Source organism: Heloderma suspectum, chromosome 2, assembly GCF_057233095.1.
Source record: "Heloderma suspectum isolate Gila_16-S chromosome 2, 16-S_ref, whole genome shotgun sequence".
Taxonomy (NCBI): Eukaryota; Metazoa; Chordata; class Lepidosauria; order Squamata; family Helodermatidae; genus Heloderma; species Heloderma suspectum.
In genome coordinates, this window is record NC_139459.1 from 359101039 (window position 1) to 359113242 (window position 12204).

Consider the following 12204-nt stretch of genomic DNA (forward strand, 5'->3'; position numbering starts at 1 on the left):
AAAAACACATGTAAAGGAGCCAAGCTAAATCCCGCAAAGAATCTGGAAGCAGAAGCCTTGATAAAGGTGCGAGTTAAAAGCCTCATGTAGAAAAGCCCAGAGAGAGATTATTACAGCCTTCCTCAACCTGGCACCCTCCAGATGTGTTGGACTATAACCCCCAGCAAGGCATAGCTGGCTGGGGATGCTGGGTGTTGTAGTCCAACACATCTGGAGGGCGCCTGGTTGGGGAAGGCTGCTCTATGTCTCTGGACATAATAATCACTCTCAGCAAACAGTATATAATATACATACATATGTATATATGTGCGTATACTTCTTTTAAAGAGATACTCAACTTGCTTCCACTCCTATTTTGTTTCATTAAGTTTTTAATTAAAATGGTAAATGAATTCACACAATCATTTTTTATGCAATGTGGCTGATGTGCCTTCCCCAGAGTGATCATTTTGGCACAGTGACTGGTCACGAGAACATGCCAACTCAGTTGGCTTAAGCTCTCCGGTCATATCCGTACTACAGACTTTCTTTCTTTCTTTCTTTCTGGTCATTTGCATTTTCTAGGGGATCCTGGGGATAGTGTTTCTCTCTGACTGGAGCTAGCGTCATCTCAAATAGAAAGTTCTCGGCACCCTGATACTACAGTTCCCAGTAGTCATCTTTTCGGGGGGAGGGAGGGTTGTTCATTCATCACAGTTAGTTACAGTGGTATAAAAACAACGCAGGTTTGTAATGAAGACACACTTAGTCCTCCACTACCACCATCCACGCAAAATCCAAAACAAGTTCTGGGGAAAAAAGAATTCTACATTACGGCAGAATATTCAACTAAACCAAGCTCAAAATGAAAAGAAACAAATTTGTTCCATATTCTTCTTGCATCCCTCTTGCCTCTCCCGTTCCATCCCTCCCATTCTCTCTGTTCTACTTCTGTTCAAGCCCAACCGTGGTACCAGATAAAACAATGATTTCTAAAAGCTTATTAACTGTAGTGTGCAAATATGTAATACTAGACATCTGTAACTGTCAGCTTACTGGCATCAATTTGCATCCAGTCTCAGTAACTATTCATCAGTTTCACCATTATTTGTTGGATCCATGAGACACTTTTCATTTAAGCGCACAGATTCTTTCCCTTGCAGGGTAAGTATGCAGAGCAATTGCAAGCAGGTGTTCAGACAATTCTGAAAACGGGCATTTTTTTTACAACTGGGTTACTGTCCCCCAGTTCCTGTGGCAAGGATTTCTGATGCCTGATTGTTTAACAACAGCCACAACAAAATGACCCTACACACACATCCTAAATTATACTGCCGAAATGAAGAAAGCTTGGAATAATCAAGAGTGGGATTTTGCGCAGAAGGACTGTGAGCTCCTATCCAGTTTTGGTACGCAAAAGAAATCCCTGGGCTGAGAATTCTTTAATTCTAAATATCTGTCTTTTGCACCAGGCTCTGGTCGGTGGATCTCGGGGTTCTAGTAAAAACACAGAGTAGATCCTGCAAGCCTGAGGTCTATACACCCCTCCATTATTGGATCAAACGGTCTCTCTCATCCCTCACTCTGTCCTCAACAGGGGCCAGCAAGGGACCCCAAGAAGAGCCCAAGCAGAGCATGTTGGAGGTAACCAGCCCCCTATTATTTGCCCCCAGCACCTGGTGTTCAGAGAAGTATAACGCCTCCAGATAAAAGAATACAGGTTGCTTTGCTCATCTGAATGCAGCCAAATTGTGCAGCTTCTGCTCTAGGAAGCAAAGTGGAGGATTCTGGGATACCCTAAGGCAGCTTTCCCCAAGGAGGTGCCATCCAGCGGTTTTGGGCTACAACTTCCAGCATCCCCAGCCCTAAAATGACTTCCACTTCAAAGGACCCTCAGTGTTGAAGAGGAAAAAGAGGGGAATATACACTTGTTCATAAAGAGTAATGTGTTACCAGGACAAAAGCAGGACACGTGCCCCTAAACCAAACAGTTATCCCTTGCTCATTAGCGAGCCTCAAGTCACAGCTACAGGCTACCCCGCTCGCATTCTAACCCCCTAGATATCATGTTTTAACCTCGCAAACAACCAAGTGATTCACCTGCTTATACCATACATAGTTCTCCCCCCCCCCCTGCAGCCTCCCTCTTGTCCCCACCGATTACAGGGAAATCTCCAGTCATCCCCAGATTTAGATAACAGCCATTCTCCAACTGTACTCCCCTGAGATCTCCACGAAAGCGTTCCTTGTGAATAAATATATGTATGCTATTTCACTACCATCAGCATTCCAAAGCACCTCAAAAACAAATTCTATTCCAAAGCACCTCAAAAACAAACCAGAAAAAAAAAAATGCTCTTTTTAAGCACTTTCAGGACTGACGGTGGGAAGCTGCCCTCTGCCTCAAGACACTAGCTTTAGGAAAGAAAAAGATACCATGCAGGTTTTTCTGGAGGACTGTAAAATAAAGCGAGTCATGCCATGCTTTTTTTTTCTTTCTTTTTTTACATAAAGGAACCCTAAACCTTGAAATTCCAGACACCTCCAACCTCACTGCATCCAATGGTTTTCCTACCTTAAACAGATATTTGGTACACATGTATCTGCCTTTTGCTGCTCAAACAACCAAGCAGTGCTATTCACGCCAAGGGAAAAACAGAAATATACATAGGTGCACCCAGTTTCACAGCAACTTAGTCTTAGCCAGCTAACTACTCTATTTATGTTGGGGGCAGTGAGAATTTTCCCTAACCCTGCCCTCAACATCAGGGTTGCAGAACCTCTTTCAGCCTGAGGGACGAATTCTATTTTGGAAAAGCTTGGGGGGTGGTGGGGGCGGGAGTGTATTCTGGGGGTGGGGGGCTGAATGCAAAAGGCCAAAATACAACAAACAGACCAAGATATTTGAGCTAAGCTCTTCCATCAGTAACTAAACCTTAGGAGAGGTATTTCAAACTTTTAGAATGGGGGGGAGGGGGAACTGTGCAAAACCAGTGAACACTTGGTGGTTGAGGGAAAGGGAGTGGGCCAGGGGAAGGGGACATGGCCATCTGGGAAATCCCAGAGGTCCGAATTTGGCCCACGGGCAAACGTATTGCCTTCCTGGATTGTGACCAGACCTGCTTGACAGAAAATCCTCCTCCTCACAACTACCCTACAGTTTGCCAGCTATCAGAAGAAAACCAGAGTACTGTCCCTCTCAGTTAGTGTGTGCTAACATTCAGGCAACTTGTGCAATTGAACTTAATTTGCATAACGAAGACTGACTACTTCCCATTTATTTCCTAAGTGGAGTATACACATAGCTTCAGCCGTCACCACCTGCAAACAATTCACCTGTCATTCACACCTGACCAAATGGGGACTCAACATGCATCAGAGCAAACTGATTAGCACAGAATGAGGTGGCAGCAGCTGGGATGGTAGCACTTCAGATTGCTGGTATGTTCATATCGCATTTTTTAATGCTCCCCACTTTTAAAACCTCCCCTCCACACTAAGTGGTACCGTATCCTACGATCTCATTCTGCATAACATGTACTAGAAGAGAGGTGCAGAGCCTATTTCAGCCCCTGGGCCAAAGGCCATTTTGGAGAAGCTCCAGGGGGCTGTATTCCAGTGCTGGGTGGGTCAAAAGGCAAAAAGGGTGGGGCCAAAAAAACAGTATATTGTAGTGTAAACTCTTACTGCCAGGAACTAAGCCTTAGGAGAAGCATTTCAAACTTTTACAATGGGGGAAAAAGGGCACAAAAGCCAGGAAACCCCCAAATGATCAGTGGTTGGGGGAAAGGCCATCTGGGAAACCCCAGAAGGCCTGATTGACTTCCCAGGCAAGCAGGATTTGGCCCTTGAGCTGGAGGTTCTGCTCCTCTGTAGAGAACATCTCATTTCTCAGAAAAAGCGTCCCTCTCAAATGTCATAAAGTTCAGCTTAAAGTGCATCCTGTCTTGTACTCCGTTAATTTCCTAATATGCCATCGGAGCTTGAGAGTTAAACCTGAGCCCTATTGCGTATGTCCTATTCTACTGTGATGAAAATTAAGAGTTAATACTGTAACAGGAGAAGCTCTGAGGTCCCCTTGCCAAGAGATGCCAGGGGGACCTCAACAGAAGCTCCACCAAAGCAGCCAACAGCTGCCCCTTAACAACTGCTGGTGGGTGGTTTAAGAACATGTTCTTTTAAAAAAATAGAAGCTAGAGCAGGTTATGAATGTCTGTCTATGCTGATTTTTTGTTGCCATCCTGAGAGCCTTAGAATGTGCTTCTAGAGGAGGAGAAAAATATACACGTACATACATATCTATATTGCCTCAATAATTTAAGACATTGATTTTGATGTATGACTGGAGGAACAGACTCTGAGGTTCCTTCCAACAGTGCTGTGGAAACAAAGAGATGCTGTAAAACGGAACACCGAACTGCTTGACGGTTTTGTGGTAACAGTTTTACCCTTAATTTTGAAAATGCCATGGAACTGGAGTTTTGGTCAAAAGGCTACAAATTGACCCATACTCTCTGGTGAAATGGCAAAGCAAGAATTCGAGTTTTCTACTCAAATTAACTCTGCAAAAATAAAATAAAGTTCTGTGAACTTAATCAAGAGAGCCAGTGTGGTGTAGTGGCAAGAGTGTTGGACTGGGAGCTGGGAGATCCGGGTTCTAGTCCCCACTCGGCCATGGAAGCTCACTGGGTGACTTTGGGCCAGTCAGACTCTCAGCCCAACCCACCTCACAGGGTTGTTGTTGTGAGGATGAAATGGAGAGGAGGAGGATAATGTAAGCCGCCTTGGGTTCCTTGCAAGAGGAAAAAAGGCGGGGTATAAATGCAATAATAAATAAATAATAAAAAAAATAAAATCAAAACTTTCTCTGAATTAGTTTTTTGCTAGCTTTCTGGATGTCTAGCCTCTCTTAAAAAACTGTTGGGTAGCTGTGGATGTTTGGCCAGAATGTGAAAAATATAAAGATGTTCAATTTAAAAGGCATTTTCCAAATTTGGGGCAAAGTAATTCAAATGTTTTCAAGTGGTCAACATTTCAAAGGGGAATATTGCCAGCTTCCACATAGCATAGAGTCCTGCCAGAAGTTCGGAACCAGAAAATATAGCATCTGAAGGCTTTTGATTACATTTAAATGTAATCGATTTCCTTTTTCCAGTCTCTTAGCCAAATCCAGCTTCTAAAACTCCACATCTCTTCTCAAATACCTGATACTGCTGAATAGTCCTTTTGTAGTTTTTCCTGTAGCTTTTATAGCTCAGATCCGACAAAAGATAGAAGATTCATTCCTCTCCCTCCCCTCAATGCAGTATCCTGCAACCCCCAAACAGTTTCCAGCCTCCACCAAAAAATTCTTGCAGAAAAAAGTTTCTTCCACTATGAAAGAAAATACCAATCATCCTAGAAAAGCTATCGGCAACAGAGTTTCTTCTCTGTGGGAGAAGTGCCCAGACGAGGCAACAGAGCACATCTCGGTTTAGGACTCTCTCCTCCGCTCGCTTCTTCACATGCCTCGCCAGCTACGTCAGCCATTTGGCAATGCAGGTGTCATAAACTGTGCGGTTGGAGTGCCAGAACGTGTGGAAAACACCGGCCATTGTGTAGAAAACAATGTCGCCACGAGTGTGCAGGGTCTTCAAACCAAAGGTGTCCAGGAGGTAGACCTGAGACAGAGAGAGACAACCAAGGAGCCTTCTTAACTCTCACTTGAAAACAGTCCTACCATGAGGCCAATCTGCATCAGGGGTAGATTTTGGGTGCCAGAAAAGGGGCAGAATGGGAAGCAAACAAATCTAGCCCCAGGTGGCACAATCCACTGGAATAGTCTGTAAAAAAAATCTCATTCAGATGAACAGGAGCTGTGTGAGAGCACTACCGGGTTCTTAATTAGCAGAAAGGAAGTGGCCATTTGGTTTTTCCACTTCAGGGCCCAAAACGAACTGGATCAGCCCTGCTGTAAGCCTCTCAGGAGGTACAGCCTATGCAGTCTTGTGTCTCCTATCTTTGGGGGACATTCAGCACAGCAGCTCACATTCGTTCTTCGTTTCGATGGCCTCTCCCAATTTCTCTCTACTTGTTCATGACCATGGCTTCTCCTTCCTTGCCCTCCCTCCACCCTATCTAAATTTACTGCAAACACCTAGTGGGCAGGAACCTGTTGTTTGCTGAAGTTTACAAGGTAAAGTACCAGGTACATTGCTGGAGATTGTCTTGTAGGTTGCTGGAACAGAAACCAATATTAGAAATAGATACCAAGGTCCAGGATTTACAGTAGGGCTGGCTCAAGGCATTTTGCTCCCTGAGGTGAAGGGCAGGATAGCACCACTCCATTCCATGTATAGAACTCGAGTAGACTGGCAGTTGAATCTTACTTCAATAAGTAAGTCTCAGAGGGTGGTAACATTGGAGAGGGCCTTCTTGGTGGTAGCTCCCTGATTATGGAATAATCTCCCTGATGAAGCCCGCCTGGCACCAACATTGTCTTCTTTTTGGTGCCAGGTTAAAACTGCCCTCTTCTCTCAGGCATTTGGCAGCGTATAACGAGTCTCTTGATTGTCTCTGGCTGATTGTTTTTGTTTTAGACATATGTTGTTGTGAGTTATTTGTTCTATGTTATTACGTTAATGGTTTTATATTTTATATAATGTGTTTTAATGGTTTTTAATTTTTGTGATCCGCCCAGAGAGCTACAGCTATGGGCAGTACAGAAATATAATAAATGAAACTTAATAAATGAAATACTGGTAATGGGGAGGTGCCCTCCACTGCACCTGAGGGCAGCAGGCTAATTTAGGGGATACAGAGCAGGCTGCATGAAACACACAGATCGATCCTTCCTACAGCAGAAGAAAATGGCTGGGGGCTAAGGAGGAAGAGCCAGGGGGTGTTACCCAGCATGTTCCGCCTGAGGCAGCTGCCTCACTCTGCCTAATGCTAGAGCAGCCCTGACTTAACAGTTAGTTATTTTGAATATGTTGTGGGGATTATTGGTTACTAAGATAATGTCTGTTCAGTTTACTGTTCAGTTTTTCAGTAAGCATTGCCAATGATGTAACAACACTCTCTGCTTCTTTCATGTGTCTGATCCTGAATTATACCCCCTTCCTCTCCCAGTTTAGCAAAATGTACCCTTCTTGTCGTAGTCCCTCCCCACCCACTGCTCCCAGGGACTCAGGCAGTCCATCCTCACTCACCGGCTGAGACGTCATGTCCCTCACCGTCTCGTTATCATCGTAGAAAGCAAACATACTGCCGAGAGAAGGGGGGGAAGTATTGTATAAAAAGCAACACGTGACCATTATCATCTCCTATATGTGTGCATTTTTTGTGATTTAAAAAACCACGTAATATTATGTACCTGGCTAATAAATTAATGACAGTCACTAGCCAACCGCCTGCACATATCTATGTTAGTCTCCTGAGGCACATTGACAAATTAAAAAAACAAAGAAAAAAAACCTTTCCTATTTGCGGGGGCATGGAAGTTTCCCCTACCATTCTGGTTTGTCATAGGCAAGAAGATTTTTGTAAGCCTGTTGTGATCCAAATATTACATATGGCAATATTTGGATTTTTATTTTCCTGTTCACAAAATTCAGTATATTTTTGCATAGGCTTGCCACCATTTTTTTAAAAGCCCAAATCTATTAGAACTTCCCCCCCTAACAGATGAGAGGCAGAGAGGCACTGCTCAATTTCTCTCTCTCTCTCTCTCTCTCTCTCAAATATACCTAACAAAGGAAGCTGCCTAAAACTAAACCAGCCCTTTGGTTCATCTAGCTCAAGCTTGCCTACATTGACTGGCTGCAGCTCTCCAGGGTAGGCATAAGTTGTTCCCAACTCTACATGGAGTTCCCAGGAATTGAACCTGGGACATTTTGCATGCACAGCATGCACTGAACTAGTCATGGCTACTAATCAAGATGACTATATAGTGTATCGCAGGCAGTATGCCTCTGTATACCAGTTGCTGGGGAACATGGGCGGGAGGGTGCTGTTGTACGCATGTCCTGTTTGTGGGTTTCCCATGGACAGCTGGTTGGCCACTGTGGGAACAGAATGCTGGACTAGATGTACCTTGGTCTGATCGAGCAGGGCTCTTCTTATGTTCTCTACCATTGAGGGATGGCCTTACTCCACCTACTAATCATAGCTCTCAAGACAGCTTACAACATGGCTAAAATACAACAGAGCAAGCAATAAAAGCTAGAATATAACAGGATAAGAGGGAAAAAAGTAAAACAGCAATGAAGTCAGTGTATACAGCTCTAGATGCTCAGGTAGACAACAGTGCTTCTGTCTAGCCACTAAAACTATCAAGGTAGGTGACAAATTGACGTAGGGAGGGAGTTCCATGAATGGGGTACCACCACTAAGGTGGTCCTGTCTCTGGTCACCACTTACCCCACTTCAGAATATGGCAGAGGAGGACGACACTCAGAGTTGGGCCACCAACAAAGACCTTAACAATCAAAGGGGTTCATAACCGGAGCTGTATATGCTCTGATTCAGAAGCCTAAAGGCAGAGCTGTCACAGTGCCCACCATAGCCAGTGGTGAGGGATGATGGGAGTTGTAGGCCAGAACATCTGGAGGACCACCAGATGTTGATTTACTTGTCAACATAAGAAGAGCCCTGCTGGAACAGACCAAAGGCCTCTAGTCCAGCATCCTGTTTCCCACTGTGGCCAACCAGGCAATAAATCTGTTCCGCTCATGTTCCCCAGCAGCAACTGCTATTCAGAGGCATGTTCCCTCTGATCTTGGAGATAGCCTACAGCCATCATGACTAGCAGCCATGGATAGTCTTAGATTCAGACTCAGCCAAGCTTTAACTTAACCGATCGGTAAGTATGGCAGTGACCAAGAATCAGTGCCAATACGCTGGAGGGGTGGTCGGTCTGATACCCAGCTTTTATATCGGGGTGCAGAACCTCTTTCAGCCCGAAGGCCGAATTCCATTCTCAGGGGCCACATTCCTGTGGTGGGTGGGGCCAAAGGCAAAAGGGGCAGGGCCAAAATACCAGCACATTTTAGCTTAAAGCTCTTACTGCTAGAAACTAAGCCTCAGGAGAGGCATTTCAACTTTTTAGAATGGGGGAAAAAAACTGCACAAAAGCCAGGCAAGCACCAAATGATTGGTGATTGGAAGGAAAGGGCATGTGGCCATCTGTGGAACCCCAGAGGGCTGGAGTGGGACCCCAGGAGGGCTGGATTCTGCCCCTTAACTTGAGGTTCTGCGTCCCTGTTTTATATTGACAGAACTGACAGTTATTTGAGACATTGGGTGGGGAGGGATATTTGAGAAGCTTGTTCAAAAAGAAACCTTACATTGCAGCCTTCCCAACGTGAGAGTGATTATGATTATTATAGTTTTGGGAGTTGCAGTCCAACACATCTGGAGGGTGTCAAGTTGGGGAAAGGTGCTATATTAATAGTAAACAGAGGAGATGGGAGGATTTATTATGGAGAAGGAAAAAAAACCTGTATGGCTACATAGCCATTATGCTCATTGACGGCTATTTATTTATTACTATACTCTCTTATTGTGGCATAAGTAGGAGGATGAGTTAGCAGAGTCAGGGTCTAGGGAAATCAAAAACAGCCAGGATGCCAAGTAGCGAGAGTGTTTTCACCTTCATGCATGCAGGAAGCTGGAAAGGGTTCTCTGACCCAGTAGCGAGGATAGAGGCTTTATCTGGTTCTAATTGATAAGTTAATAAAACAAAGTACAGTAATCCATCCACCCATGTTGCTGGGACTTCAAGCTGCATTTAAATGCCCCCCTCCTTGCAAGCCTGTCTGCATAGGTCAGCAGGAATTTCAATGGAAGAGACAAAATCTTAGGATGTTGAAAAAAATCTATCTGGTTTTATTCCAAGAAGTAGCCCTATGTGTTTTGGCCCTGAGTATGGGCCTTCTTCAGGAGTCAGTTTTAGGGCATCTCTACACCAGCCTTAAACCCTGCATTTAAAACAGGGTTTTCTGCTTCCATTTTAAATGCAGGATCACAGTGACTCCCTTTTTCACCAGCTTCCTTTCCTCCCTTCCCCTCCCCCTCCTTCTCCCCGTATCCGAGTCTTCCACTATCTTTCATTGATCTCACTCCAATTCTTGCCCCTTTTCCTCTTTTCACGGAGGAAACTGAAGTGGAACACAACGGGATAATTTGATAGCTCATTATCTGCGATCTATTTAAAAACAGAACAAAGGGCATTTAGTGCAGGAGACGCCTTGAATGATCATGGCATCATGTAAAGAGCCTGCAAACTTCCGTGAAGGAGCCCTTAATATATATAAATACCTGCAGCTCTCGGAAAAAGCAGTGGGTCCTGCTAATTCCATTGCAAACGCAGGACCCACTGCTTATGCAAGAGAGATTTAGTGTTTCCTAGGGGAGGCCCCGAAATGAGTGGAAACACTTGTATCTGGAAGGAAGGAGGTCAAAGGAGCTCTTCTATGTGAGCTCCGCTGACCTTCCTCCTTCCAGAAATGAGTGTTTCTGTTCATTTCAGGTTGCTGACCCCAGAAGAAGGCCCATATTCAGGTCCGAAATGCATAGGGCTACTTCTTGGAATAAAACCACATATATATTTTCAACATCCTGAGACTTTGTCTCTTTATTCTGTTGGATCGTTTTGAATGTTCTTCGGTTTTGTTTTACCCAGCAGGAACACTTGCCTCCTCTCCTGCCAAAACTGAACCTCCCTCCCCCTCCCCCTGGATCACAGGTGAGAGGGTCTCCTCCCCATCTCCAAACACTCACCTGGACTCCCACGGCATGATTACACCATCATCCGGACCCCCAATCAGAACCAACTTCCGGATCCGCAGGAGGTTTGTCTTCCAGGCTGCATTGAAAGAAAAGCTCCAGAAATTTGGTCCCCAGTCCCCATCGTGATCCTCCCACACCCTCTCTATTCCATCCTCTCCTTGCCCTGACAGCAAGTGCAACACATCCCCTCTCCGCTCTGGGCTCTCCAAACTTGGATCTTTTGTGGGAGGCAGAATCAGCAAAAACAAGATTTGTGCTGCTTCTACCTCTAGCAAAAGCCCAAAGGAACATAAGGCCCCACCCTCAAGCCCTGTGGCAAGAAAGGGGACGCAGGGGAGGGGTCTTTTATCACTTTGCATCACGTTTTGGAGACAAGAGGTGGTGGGAGCCCTCTTATTACTGCTGCCTCCCCAATATTAGCAACAAAATGCCCCTTAGGATGCGTTCCTATGCGTGTTTAGAGGGGGGAAAGTCCTACAGCTTCCAGCATTCCCCAGCCAGCATGGCTGGTTGGGAAATGTTGGGAATTGCAGGACTTTTGCTGCTCTGCCTCAGGCACCAAAGGATCTTGGGTCAGCCTTGGGCTTCAACTGGTGGATCTCAGGGTCCTAGCAAAAAAACACACAAAGTAGATCCTGCAAGCCTGACGTCTGCCCACCCTGTCCTAGTGTATCACAGCAGTTAAGGGCCAAACCAGACATGACAGGGGCACCATGTTTCTTCTTCATGTATAAAGTGGGATGAGCAAGGTCTTGGGGTGTTTCCAGACCGAAGAGAAACCATTTCTGGAAACCAAACCAGCAGCCATTCTAGCAGGTTGAGCTGAGGGAGATAAGGAGAGCAGGGCCATTCCACCAGCCCTGCTGAAATAATTATTTTTTCTCCTCTTCCTTCCCCATTCCTTTTCCCTTGTGTGTCATGACTTTTTCGATTGTAAGCCTGCAGACCAGCACTGTCTTGTTTAACTGATTATACGTAAGCCACTCTGGGAGGCTTTTTGGCTGAGGAGCAGTATAAAAATACTTCAAATAAATAAATAAAAAGAGCACCATCAATTGGAAGACATTGTGCAGCAATTCCATCTTTTTTTCCCTTAACAGATTTTCCGTGGTAAGAAAAAAAAACTGAAGGAGCAGTGGGGAAACACAGGAGGGTTACATGTGGAAGACAACGACGTCTGGACCCACCCATAAAATTCTGTGAATCAGAAATTGCAACGGCTCCATAAAGGCCTTGCCTGGAAGCATCCTTTTTACAAACACATAGTGTGCATGCAGAGGAGGGGAGATGAGCCCTCCCTCACCCTACTTCCCTGCATACTATCACCTCAGAACTTTTTCTCCCAACTGAACCCTGAGCCTGGAAGTTAGCCAGGCTAGGGAGAAAAGTGCTTTAGATACAAAGAAGGCAGACACATGAACAGGCAAACATGGATTCCACCATTATGTCTCGTTT

The 12204-nt window shown here is 45.1% G+C and overlaps 1 protein-coding gene across 1 annotated transcript in view; it reads right to left on the reverse strand.

The window, feature by feature from the left end:
- Positions 1-2485: 2485 nt before the first annotated feature.
- Positions 2486-12204, reverse strand: part of PPT2 (palmitoyl-protein thioesterase 2) — a 50331-nt gene continuing 40612 nt past the window's right edge. The window contains exons 7-10 of the mRNA XM_084841082.1: positions 10741-10825; positions 7170-7224; positions 3345-5639; positions 2486-2959 (exon numbers count right to left, since the gene is read on the reverse strand). Coding sequence (XP_084697208.1) covers positions 5496-5639; positions 7170-7224; positions 10741-10825 — 284 coding nt within the window. The 3' untranslated portion in view covers positions 2486-2959; positions 3345-5495. The remainder of the gene's footprint in view (positions 2960-3344; positions 5640-7169; positions 7225-10740; positions 10826-12204) is intronic.